Source organism: Chelmon rostratus, chromosome 1, assembly GCF_017976325.1.
Source record: "Chelmon rostratus isolate fCheRos1 chromosome 1, fCheRos1.pri, whole genome shotgun sequence".
NCBI classification, from domain to species: Eukaryota; Metazoa; Chordata; class Actinopteri; order Chaetodontiformes; family Chaetodontidae; genus Chelmon; species Chelmon rostratus.
The window spans coordinates 9294362-9306906 of NC_055658.1; the positions used below are offsets into that span (position 1 = coordinate 9294362).

The window sequence follows — 12545 nt, forward strand, 5'->3', positions numbered from 1 at the left end:
TGCAAATTGAACCATGAAAATTTATTGAACTAGAAAGTGTCATGAACTTAAATTATAAACATGATTACAGTAATGCAGAAAAGACTGGACTGGACTTAACTGAAGAAGTATAGCTCGCATTCCTCCAAAAAAAATGAAATAAAATTTGTTTGTGTAACCAAGAAATGAATGTGGCATCTAGGCTTCATGAACGTCTCACACCATGTTTAACTTCTTCATTGTTCTCCATCTGTCCTTAAGGTTGACATTTGTTCGGTCCTTGAAGCTGTAATATGCCTTTATCTGACTCCAGTTGCCCTCTCCAAATTTTTGGACCCCTTTTTTCAGCTTCTCTGTCTCACTCTCAGTCCACTTCTGCAACACAACAGGAACAGGAATATGAGGTTAAACAGTTTTCTGCTGCTCTGACACCTCAGTCAAAAACAGACAACGCCTTGTTCTTCTTGCTTGTGTGGTTCTTTAATGAGCTGCTTGAATGATAAGACATCTGAAAACTGCACACTGGCAGCAGAGCATCAATCTTTTTGAAAGCAAGACAGGGACCAAATGCTGTCTTTTGAGATTCCCATAATATCAAGACTTCTTGCCCGCATGTGATGAACTGCAACAGAGTTGTTAAATCATTTTCAACTTGAGTGTTACAAAGGCAAGTCTTGTTATACTTACCCTCTTCCTGTGGCCTGAGTTTGAAATGGTGCTCTCGTTGTGTGATCCTTAGTGAAAAACAAAATATATATCACTGCATGAACAAGAATTTTTCAGCTGGATTTACAGAGGATTAATTCAGAGGCAGGTATGAAATATTACCAGTTTTCTTCCTGGAGGGAAAATATGACTCTTCATCGCTCCATGTATCCTTACTCTCCCTTGCATTAGTCATCAGTTGTTTCCTATGAACAAGAGCAGCTGTGTTTTTCATGTTTCATCACAACTGAACAGCTTTGGAAGCTAGTATGAAATTATAATGGTTAAATCATCAATATGTGTAACTTTTGTGTGACTTTTAGACACCCAAATCAATAATGAGATGGAAACATAGATGTCAACATTTTTACTTGTTGCATCTTCTGCTAGAGTTCATTCACAAACAAGTGAGTCAATTCATTCTTAGCCGACACTGCTGGAGAAATCTTCACTAACCATTTTGAATTAGAAGGATTTTTGTCTCGAGCAGAGTCCCTGTGAGGGGTGGAGCTTGTTTGAGGGAACACATTGGGGGAGCTGTCCAACGAAGAATCTATGATATGGAAGTCATCTGTATTACCTGGATCCCTGCACAAAAACATTAACTTTAGTCAATGTCATCAGTCTTTAAATTTCAAACTAACACAGTGAAATCAAATGAACACTGTATTTGGACTTGCTTGCTGAGAGGATCGCTGTCCAGTTCATGTGGTTTCTGCACTGGGGTTTTGAAGGGAGCTGGTGGCTCCTGTGGGACTTCCTCTCTGTCTGAAGATGACTGCTTTGACTTGGTGGGGGTTTTGTGTGATGAGAGTTGAGAATCATGCTTTGCTCTTTGTCTGTCAAGATAATTGCACAATGTAGATAGATAGATAGATATACTTTATTTATCCCAAGCTGGGAAATTGCATGTGTACTTGTATAGTACACATATTCTTTCTAGATCCCATGAAGTGGAACCAAATGCGAACCACAACTAACGAAAGGAACAACACACTGACAAAATACTGATGAACTGAGCATACTGTGAAATCTTCACTGGCCATCAGTGATGTTTACAGGAAACTGAACAGTTTGATATTACCAATCAGGCAGAACCTGTAGCTGCTGTATGGACACAAGACTTCAAAGTACTGGCAGGTCTGCTAATCAGTGTGTACTGGCTTAAAATAGAGACCTTGCATTTGCTGTCTTTAACTAGAGATCGACCGATTATCGGCCAGGACAATTATTGGCGCCGATGTTTGGAGTTTTAACGTATATCGGTATCGGCCTTTTTTAAAAATCCGACAGGCCGATATGAAGAAATAAATTAAAAACTGGGTTATTTCGGCTCAGATGCAGCCGCCCCTCTCTCTCTCTCTCTCTCTCCTGCCACTTCTGTCTCCAGCATTGTTCCACCTACGGCGCCATCTGATTTGGTTAAGCAAGCCACAGTATGCCTAAGTGGCAGAGCCAAACTGAAGCGGAGAGGGAGCTCCCCGGAGTTTTTCCACACAAGAAGTTTTCCCACACGAGAGGCAGCTTTGCTAGCTCGTAGTACCTCCATGAGAAGTTTTCTCATGTGGAGAACAAACTCATGAATCGAGGGTAAACGCAGTAAACTCTCCCGAAATTGCAATAAACATCCCAGTGCTTTACATCTCACGTCTGCTGCTAACGTTACAGTGTGCAGCAGAATAACGTCTATAAGAGACTCTATAAGAGATGCTTCTGAGTCTACATTTTTACACCAATTTTTACACTTTCACTGCAAATGAATATCAGCTCTCTGCCTCCTTAACTACTAATAATTGGTATCGGTCTGGAAAAAACCCATATTGGTCGATCTCTATTTTAACCATAAACTTTGGAATGGACTCTCTTCCTATTAGACCTTCCAATTAAAGTGGCATTTCTCAAAAATAAAAGGCAAACACTCTGTCTTTTGCTTACATTATTTCACATATTGAAGTCTCAAAGCCTGAGTTTGATCAGTGTGCAACACTCAGCACTACATACTCAAAAACCACATACACCCACAGTTCCCAGTTCCCATAGTTCCTGGGCCTTCAGTTAGTACTACTTTGAGCACTGACAGACATTGACTTTGACAGACATTGCTATCTGTACAGAGTTGTGGGTTCACTAACATGGCTTGACATCATGACATGGTATTAACACACAGCCCTAGGTGAGGTGATATTACACATTTGGACTTACCTGCGGAGTGAAGTGTTGGACTGGTTATGGGGTTTACCCAAAAACATTTCCCTGTTGGCCACAGAGCCAGGAGGGTCTTCATCACTGTCTGCTGACAACTCTGCCAAACTAGTTGAGGCACTGCATGACAAAACAAGCATTTTTCAGTGTCGTACGCTCATTGAGCAATACCGGACTCCAAAAATGGCTGCAAAATGCGACTAAATGATCAGTCTGTTGACACACCACTACAGTCAAAACAGTTGAGCAACATTTATTCAGTTGTCTGTTTAATGACTTTTCTTTTAAATGTGTGAGATTAAAGACCACTGACAAGTCATTTTAATAGATATCTGCAATGGTATTCTGACTACCGTTTAGTCTTGAACTTAACTTGTGTAAAAATGACAAATATTCTGTGTTGTAAAAAGTGAAAAATACCCCTCCCCCCCAAAGTAGAACAAAAAACAAGTACCTGCTGCGAATTTTGCTTGCTCGTCTGGGGTGTTTCTGTGTGGGCGCTGAAACCTCATTGTCAGTTACTGGGTTCTGCAGACCTTTTTTATTGGGCCTAGCTGGTGACTGTGGTGGCTCTTCTGTTCTGACTTCAGCCTCCAGTTCCTGAGAAGCTGCTGTGCACTGTGAGCTCCCCTGGCTGTCTGGCTCCACCACCAGTCGTGCCACAGTGTAAAGCTGCCTCTTCCTCAGCACCAAGGGTGTCTTTGAGAGTGAGCCTGCCTGTGTTTGAGGAGCAACATCCGTTTGTGGTGGTTGGTCTGCCGGGGAAGCCTCCATGGGGCTGCCTGAGTCTCTCTGAAATAACTCATCCTGCTCTGAGTCCTGATTGGTGTCCTTCGGTGGAGTCGGCGAGAGGGTCAGGGAAAGACCTTGTTGTTCTGCCTGCTCCTCTTGCTCCACTTCTTCCTCCAGCTGAGCAAATGTTCTCTCATCTGAACTGGTAGCCAAAGCCTTGTAGGCTGCCTCCAACCTGGTCCTCTGGATCATCTTATGTTTACTGGAAGATAAGGAAGAAACAAGAAGAGATCACAGAATTTAGAGAATAAGAGCTTACAATAGGAAAGGTTTCCATGAAATTGTACTAAATTGTACATTTCAGCCTGGAGACATAAAAAACTACTTGGATAATGTGAGCAAAGTAATAATATATGGTTATATGGGTGCTAAATATGGTTGGAGTAGCTGCTAATGTTGGATACCAGAGTATTGTTTCTTCAAATCCTTCATGATAATGGAAGACAAATTATATGATTCTGACATTCTGATGTCAGTCATTGCCTTGGCCATCCTAAGAGATGGCCCAACTAAAAATAAAGAAAGTTAATGAAAAACATCATCTGGCACACGGCAGAGCGAGGCAGGAAAGTAGGATCTGGAGACACAAACTGTAAAGTGGTTGTGATGAGAGGGGTAGAAAGTGTCACATCATGTTATGTGACTGAATGGACACCATACTGCTCTGGCAATTTTGTACTTTGACAGCAATGACGAGCATGTTTGAAATGAGAGGGCCTACCATAGTACAAACTGGACGATGCTTATTTGTGGACTAGAGGTCAGACCAGGCTCGTCTTGCTCATCAGAATCAGCCGCCTCCTCGTCTGGCTCCATTAGTCTTTTATCAATAAACATTTTGGCAGCCTGTTATATATACATGAATCAAAAGTACAAAAAGTATTAAGACATGTACTCCAACAAATCAGTGTTGTATCTGTGGATTGGCTGAGCAAAAGCAAAGGTCATCACAGGCAAGGCTTTCTTAGTGAACTCATATAAAAATGTTTTCAAAGTCTTTAAAGAGACAGAAGAAAAAAAAAAAGTTTTCCTCCAACCTGTAGTGCATCTAGAAAGAAAGTTTAAGTGTGAGTTGCCAAGTCCTGGAGATATTGCCTGTAGAGATGTCTGCCCTCTCCTGGCTTGTGTTGCTTAAAACGTCAAAAAATACATTTGAAAAACTCAACAGCAATGTCTCTTTCCAGAAATCATGACCCGGTTACTCAAGATAATCCACACACCTTGTTATGAGTAGTTTCATGTCAGAACCATTTTCTTTCTGCCGAACAACACCAAGAGGCAAGAGGCTCGTGCACATGAAAACACAGGATGTAAACATTGATGGTGTCCTCCTCAGATGAGTTGCAACGTAAGCTCGCTATAAACTAGTCTCCACAAGATAGCACTGTCAGACGAGGCCTCGTGGACACATGCTTCATTCTGCACTTTTATACAGTTGGTGGGTTCCTTTATGAACCTGCTCACAGCAAGGTCTGTCGAAAAACACAAGCGGAGAGACATCTTGGTCCATTGTATTTAAGCAAGTGAAGACATCTCCACAGCTGCGATCTGCAGAACTCACACTAAAACAATCAAGATGGTACTACGGGTATGGGGGAAAAAATGCATGTCTGATTTGGGGTGAGTTGTCCCTTTAAGAGGATACAAATCCTTTTGTCCTGATCTGAATTTTAAATATTCAATCGTTCGTGCCCATTTGCAACTGAAAAACCTCATGAAGAAATGAAAAATAAAAACATAGATTTATATTTAAAAAATTGTTTCAGCGCAATGAGCCTTTATCTTGTGCTTAACACACAGCAACACACCCTGTGGAGAAAGGGAACATCGCTTGGGCAGAGCCTCTGGCAAAAGGCCAACATCTCCTCCTTGAACTGTTTGAAGTCCACTTGCTCGATGACTTCATGTGTTTTACTCTTCTGTCTGATGAGTCCCATGAATATAGCTTTCTACAGAGAACACAGACATTCAACAACGTGAAACACATGGCATCCACATAATTAAATACAGAAATGATTTCGAATATACTTGATGTATAGTTTCATCATCATCTTGAAAATGCAAAGACAGCCAGGAGATAACGCTATCAGAAACCTTTTCAGAAAAATTATACCGAGATATATGCAAGCTTAAATATCAACTTCAAGAAATTTACAATAAAAAAGTGGAATATGCATTATTCAGACTGGGGACAAATTTCTACGAGGGAGGTGAAAAGACAAGCAAACTGCTTGCCAGACAACTAAAACAACAAAATTCTTTGTGTAATACCAGCAATTAAGAAAGGAGATCAAATAGTTTCCTCAGCTAAATAAATAAATGAGGTTTTTCAACAATTCTACACATCAGACATCGACCCCACACAAGAAGAATTTACATTTTTCTCTAATATCAAAATGCCTAGACTTCCACCTGAACAGGTTGGTTTATTAGATAAAATAATATCAGGAATGCAGCTGCAGCTGTGAAATCAGGGAAATCACCAGGACTCTACAGTTTTCCTGTGGAATATTACAGGCAGTATATAGATAGCCTGGCACCAATACTGCAAGAGGTTTACAATGAAGCTTTTAAACCAGGTACTCTCCTCCCAACATTCAATGAGGCCTTAATCTCAGTCATTCCTAAAAAAGACAGAGATACCACAAACCCCGCTAATTACCGACCTTGAAGTTTGATAAATCTGGATTGTAAGATCCTCACTAAAATCCTGGCCACGCGTCTGGAGAAAGCGTTGCCAAAAGTTATACACTCTGACCAAGCCGGATTTATTAAAAAACAGGTCCTCAACTGATAACATGAGAAGATTACTACGTTTAATTTGGCTCAATCGGACAGAAAAAGACCCGGTTGTTGCTCTCTGCTTGACGCTGAGAAGGCATTCGACCTGTGCCAGGGCTGCGCTCTGTCACCGCTACCGTTTAATATCATACTAGAGCCTCTGGCTATCGCCATCAGAACTAATGCAGATATTAGAGGGGTGGGAGGAGGAGGGAAGGAGCATAAACTATTATTATATGCGGATGATATTTTGATGCTGATGAAAGATCCATTTAGCTCAGTACCACACCTGATGAATACAATACAATCATACTCTAAAATGTAAGGATAGAAAATTAAGTGGACTAAGTCAGAAGCCATGCCTATATCTGGATTAAGTAACTCCAACCTAGGGACAAATTTTGGCTTTAAACGGATACCCAAAGGGATGAATTACCCGGGGATTAAACTAAGTAATTAAGTTGAAGACATGCCCTCTTTGAATTTAGAACCACTACTGCAGAAAATTAAAACCAACCTGGATAAAAGGGGGGAACTCAGGCTTACATTATGGGGAAAGGTCAATGTGATAAAGTCGGTGGTTTCACCACAACTTAATTATGTGCTTATAATGTTACCAGTAGCTGTATCTCTTCATATCTTTAAACAGTATGATATATAAGAATAAAAAGATTTTTTATGGGAAGGGAAAAGACCTAGAATTAAACTTAGCAAAATGTGTTCCCCCAGAGACAGAGGAGGCCGGGGACTGCCAGACCCGAGATTATATTATGTTTATTTTGAAATGGCCAAATTAGCCAAACACTGGATTAAAGATGATCAATTAGATTGGGCTACTATTGAAAATAAATTGTCATCCCCTTTCACTCCTATTGATTTATTATCTCAGTCATCTCATAATATAGAGGATGGAAACCACATCACGGACTATTTCATGTTACCTGCGGAACACCATCGAGCCTCTATTCATTATAGAACAACAAATGAACTGCTCAGCGATAGCTGTCAGAGCCTGAAAACAATATGAGAGAGAGACTTAGGGTATCTAAATAGGGAAGAGGAGTGGATGAGTATTATATCCAACAATGGGAAGTACATTAGGGAAGCAAAGGGGAAATTTACAAAACTATACAAAATAACACACAGGTATTACTGGAAACAGTAATCTGTGTTGGAAATGTCAGAGGGAAATTGGTACTTTCCTACACTGTCTCTGGGAGTGCCCTGTCATTCAACCTCATTGGAAATCAGTCCTGGATAATGTGAGTAACTGGTTAGGGAGAAGCATACCACTATCTTCCCAATTATGTCTTTTAGGGGACAGAAACCAAATACACAATGTATTAAGTGGAGAATTTTCTGTAATCATGACAGGGACTACATCTGCAGCCAGGACAATACTTGGACTGTGGAAAACAAACAAACCTCTTTCACACTGAGGGAGAGCTTGTTTCCCACTGGATTAAAAACCTACTAACGTGAGGCTTTTGATGACTGACTGACTGGTCATATGAATCATCAATTTACTTTGCAAGACATACAACTAAAGGAGAGGTCTGCTAAAGTGGAAACTCAAACACACACGAAGAGTGTGGAGGATCAAGGATCACAATCTATCATCATCCATGAAGGTGCTAGAATAGAACTGACACGTTAAACTGGTTCTTCAGTAGGCTGCTGCCCACCAACCCTCCAGCTGCTCTGGTGTCTGCCCTCTCCAACTCTTCTCTCACATTTTCCAGCCAGTGTCTCCCTTCAACAGCCCTCAACATCAGGTACGCTGACCATCACAGGCTAATGAAGGGGAGAAAAGAAGGTAAGAAGACTCCTTCCCGGCAGGTCAGCAGACCCTGCAACAGCTGGGAAGAGCTGCTCAGCTGCATGCATTAAGTAGCTTTATTGCCATCCTCTGCTGTTTGATTTCCAACTGCACTTCATTTACACAAGTTTCCCCACCCTTGCCGGTACATGCAACACTTTACTTTGTGGCGAAAGTACACTTTTAATTTATCAACACTTTCATGAACTGTAATATTGCCATTTGAATAACTGCTACTGCTATTGTTATTGAACTCACCTTGCCAACCAATGCTTTGGGAAAGTGTTTATTCAGCACCTCTTTTGCTCTGTCAAACTTGTTGTTCTTAATGAAAATCACCACAATCTAGAGACAGAAAAAAAGTAAAATCAAATCTGATTAAATCTGATCTTTGTGAGGTGCTTAGGTGTGTGCGATGATGTATTCATCCTAGGCCGGACAGGGCGAGGTGCGTTCATACACACGCACACACACACATTTAGCGGCTGGTTAAGGAGAGTATTTGTATGCCCTTGTGTGAGCAGATGTCACAGTTGAACAGTTTTATATGTTAAAAAAAAAAAAGAAAAAAAAAAGAAGCACTTACCATCTCTTTGAGTGACGTGCATACACTCTCAAATTCCTGCTGTGGAATACTTAATTCCTGGTTGATATGTTCCAGCAAAATTAAGGCCGATTCCAGAGGACTTATTGGCTGGTCAGACTGAAATGACACATCTGTGGGCAGACAAGACAAAACAATATTCACTGTGGTGTTTAGGTCACAATATGATAGTAGGATAGGATATATGCTCAACTTCTGATTTAGGAAAAAGCCATGAATTTGGTTTTACAGTCAGGCTGCAAGGATAAACTTGCATCATTTCTCATCACACTGTCTTGGAAATGCACCCCAATGCAACATTACCATAATAAATTAAATTTAACAGCAAATTATGTGAACACACCCATTTTTAACAGGGCAATTCTACTTACTTCCCTAGGCACCCGAGAGTATTCTCATGTTTTCTCCTACGCACAGACAAAATTGTACATAGAGATGCAGCTTGATTAAATCCCCAACGATACACAAAGTTACTGAGACGGGCCATGGTGAATGCTTTAATGTTGATCTCACCAAGGTTTTCACCCTCATTTATCCGGGAGAGGAACTGCAGCACTCGAAACTTCTTGTGAATAGCATCATTGGTCTCAAGAGGATGAACCAAGACACCTGCAACAAGACAATAAATGATGACCTTGAGGTTTCCCCTAAAGATACATGTTCATCTAGTCAGTATATAGGTTACTTCACACTCATTGGTGGCTTTGCACTCAATGCTGAATAATGTACCTTTTAGGCTTTAAAAGACACCTTAAATCACACTGTGACAGAAATCAAGCAGTGTGATCAGCACATATTTTGTTTGATTGGCTTTGATTTTCAGGATTTGCGAACACCTTAGTATAACCATCTGAAATGCAATGCTTAAAAACAAAGTGGACACCAAATAGTTGGCCTTCGAAACATTTGATCAAGTAATCACGGAAATCTTGCAAATTCCAGGCCACTCACTAAGTATAACAAAACACTGATGACACTGAGAGACACACAGGAGCTTTTCTATGAGACCTTCTGGGATGGTCTTCTACGCAGTAACGTTAATTAAAACAGTGGCGTCGGGGATTCGGGCTAAGCTAACTAAGATAGGATGTAACCCATCTATGGGAGAACGCTGTCGGTGACGAGCACGAACACAATTTAAAACGGGCCGGTAAGACATTTAGGACAGTTGGCATGCAGTAAAAAGACAGTCTGGTAACTTCAAAGTTGGTGTGGCACATTAACGTCAGCTAAACCTTGTCTAAATTAGCGTTAGCTTGGCGGGCAAGAAGTGAGGAACTGTGAGGTGGTTCGTTACTTACAGTTAAGTACATTTGTTATGTCAACAAAATCCGCGTATTGCTCCTTTTGAAAAAACTTTAGCGCCAGCGACAAATAATAATCCACAACCCAGCGGTAAACAACAGAGTCGACGTCAGTTTGGTGGCTGTTTACAATTTCCTTTGCCGCCATGTTCGCATCATGACTTCTTCTTCTACTGATGCGCACCATCAGCGGAAGCAGGCGGGAGTTAATTTCTAGGCTAAGGCGGTGCCACCATTCGCGAAGACCCGCCTTCCGCTACCTCTGATAGTCTAGTGTTCGTTGCCTTCTACAGTTTGGTTGGTTAGGGTTAGTGTAAGGAAGCCAATCAGGCAGAACAGGGGCGGAATACAGCGGGGAAAAAATAAGCGCTGAAAAGGCGTGAGGGCTGATGAAACGTACAGAAGACCTGCTGTTCAAACAGAAGGGCACTAGATTTCATGGGGGCTTTGGAAAGAGCGCTGTCCGAGAGTTGTAGTATAGACAAATACGTTTCTTTCGAGGTCACTGGCCATCTCACATCAGACAAGCCATTATACTGCCACCTAGAGGACTAAAGGGGCTATCGTTAGAGTACTGTCGCTTTATTAAAAGTTCTCACTTCTTTCAAAGGTTTTAGCTGTGGCTTTTCGTTTGGGTGCAGCATAAGAGGAGGCCCCAGCACCCATTGTGCTGAGGCTGATGGCTGGTAGTGCCAGCAGACTTGCAGATGCAGACCACAGGGAATGAGAGGGAGTGTAAGTCTGAAGAAGGGAGTGTGAAACTTAGACACCTCATGTTTACATTTTAACGTTCTGGCACTGAAATTGTTGCAGATACATTTTCATGTACATTTTGTGATAGGGCTAACATTTGAACAACTAATTATGTATTTTTGCTTCTGTTTTCTAAGGAGGGCACCTGCCTCACATTTGGGAAAGAAAATATTTCACTTCTTCTTCAGTGGATCTCATTTCCTTCGGAGCTACAGCAATACTTTTCCCCAGTTCCCCATTTTCACGTCATCTCTACTGCATCTTGTTGTATTTCAATTTCTATTTGCCCAGCCAACCTTCCTGACACATTCGCCACACTTCAATCTGTTCTGAAATATTCTGCTGCCTCTCACACATCTGCAGCATGTTATGTCAGTGTGAAACCCACAATACTTTGTTATCCAGACGCAAAACCAAGGAGCAGAGAAAAAAGTAATTGTGTACGATGGACAATCAATCACAATTTATATCTTTCATTTAATCAAGTTTATTATGTAAAAGAATGACATTAAAGATATGACATTATAAGATTATGACACATTAATTAAAAAAAACTTTAATAAAACATTCCATTTATATATTGTTAATAGTAACCATTATACTTTCTTTATAAAGCTGAAGGACTTCTGTTCTGGAGGAAACATTCTCTCAGCAGAAAAGGAAACAAAACCTTTCTCAACTGTTCATGGCAATGTTAATGGTAATTCTGTGATCAAATATCCATCCTGATAAGAATCTTTACTTTACTTTCAAAATAATCTTTGCCCTACATTTTCTGTTAAAATAGTGTTGAATGTTGAAAATAGGAATGAATCACACAATTTTGCATGCTGCCAAGCAATCCTCTCCCCATGATGATTGTATTCCTTAAGGTCATATAGCAGACTGTGGAGAAAATACAATTACTGGTACAACCTTTTAAAAAAGGTCATCGTTGATTAATTCCAATGAGCATGAATGCAAAACTGCACACCCTGTAACAGAATCCCAATTTAAGACATTATGATCACAGCATCTGAGTTTGGTCTAAAAAAACTGAATATCCTATTGTGAAATACATCAACCAAACCAAATTATTGCCCAAACTCTACCAGTCCACACCAAATACTTATACTCGGTAAACACAGCAACATTTGTCAGTCCATAATTACTCTCTTGTTCTCCTACTTCCTACAAATACAACTAAAAGTTTAGCAGTGTATTAGTCCTGCCACTGTTCCTTCAAGTCCTTCTTTAGATATTTATCTCTACAACAATGACATTTTTTGTTCATTAGACTCTATGCCTCTCATATGCACTGGGTGTAATTTAGTACACCAATACCTGCAACTATTTCTAATATCAGCTGTTGCTTGATTAGAAACATATTTTTGAATGTGCCAAACTAAACAGCAAGGATTTTCCTGTTGATTTCTTGCAAGTCTTATGCACATGAATACATGAACGACAGCTTGTATATGATTCTTCTGGACACGTTGTGTGTTTGGCTTAACTTGACTCCTCTTCATCTTGTACCTCATAAATTAAAAAGTACAATGACCATGTTAGTTAGGTTAGTGGACTTTAAGAGAAAGCCACACTGTCCCACCATTTATTCAGGAAATGG

At 40.5% G+C, this 12545-nt stretch overlaps 1 protein-coding gene across 1 annotated transcript; it reads right to left on the reverse strand.

Annotated features, from left to right (window-relative positions):
- Positions 1 to 5: 5 nt before the first annotated feature.
- Positions 6 to 10363, reverse strand: terfa (telomeric repeat binding factor a). Its single transcript, XM_041943323.1, has 13 exons — positions 10184 to 10363; positions 9396 to 9491; positions 8865 to 8995; positions 8537 to 8623; positions 5487 to 5627; positions 4400 to 4524; positions 3341 to 3880; positions 2887 to 3006; positions 1365 to 1523; positions 1141 to 1272; positions 808 to 890; positions 667 to 713; positions 6 to 354 (listed from the first exon to the last, which is right to left on the reverse strand). Exons 1-13 carry the CDS (start codon positions 10332 to 10334, stop codon positions 196 to 198), a joined length of 1971 nt encoding a protein of 656 aa, XP_041799257.1. The 5' UTR covers positions 10335 to 10363; the 3' UTR covers positions 6 to 195.
- Positions 10364 to 12545: the final 2182 nt, after the last annotated feature.

Excerpts from the sequence above, each read along its gene's own strand:
- terfa (XM_041943323.1), bottom strand. The coding sequence starts at position 10,334 with ATGGCGGCAAAGGAAATTGTAAACAGCCACCAAACTGACGTCGACTCT. Across the intron at positions 5,628-8,536 it reads CCAAAGCATTGGTTGGCAAG|AAAGCTATATTCATGGGACT; the intron begins GTGAGTTCAATA and ends TGTTCTCTGTAG. Across the intron at positions 1,273-1,364 it reads GACAGCGATCCTCTCAGCAA|GGATCCAGGTAATACAGATG; the intron begins GCAAGTCCAAAT and ends GTTTTTGTGCAG.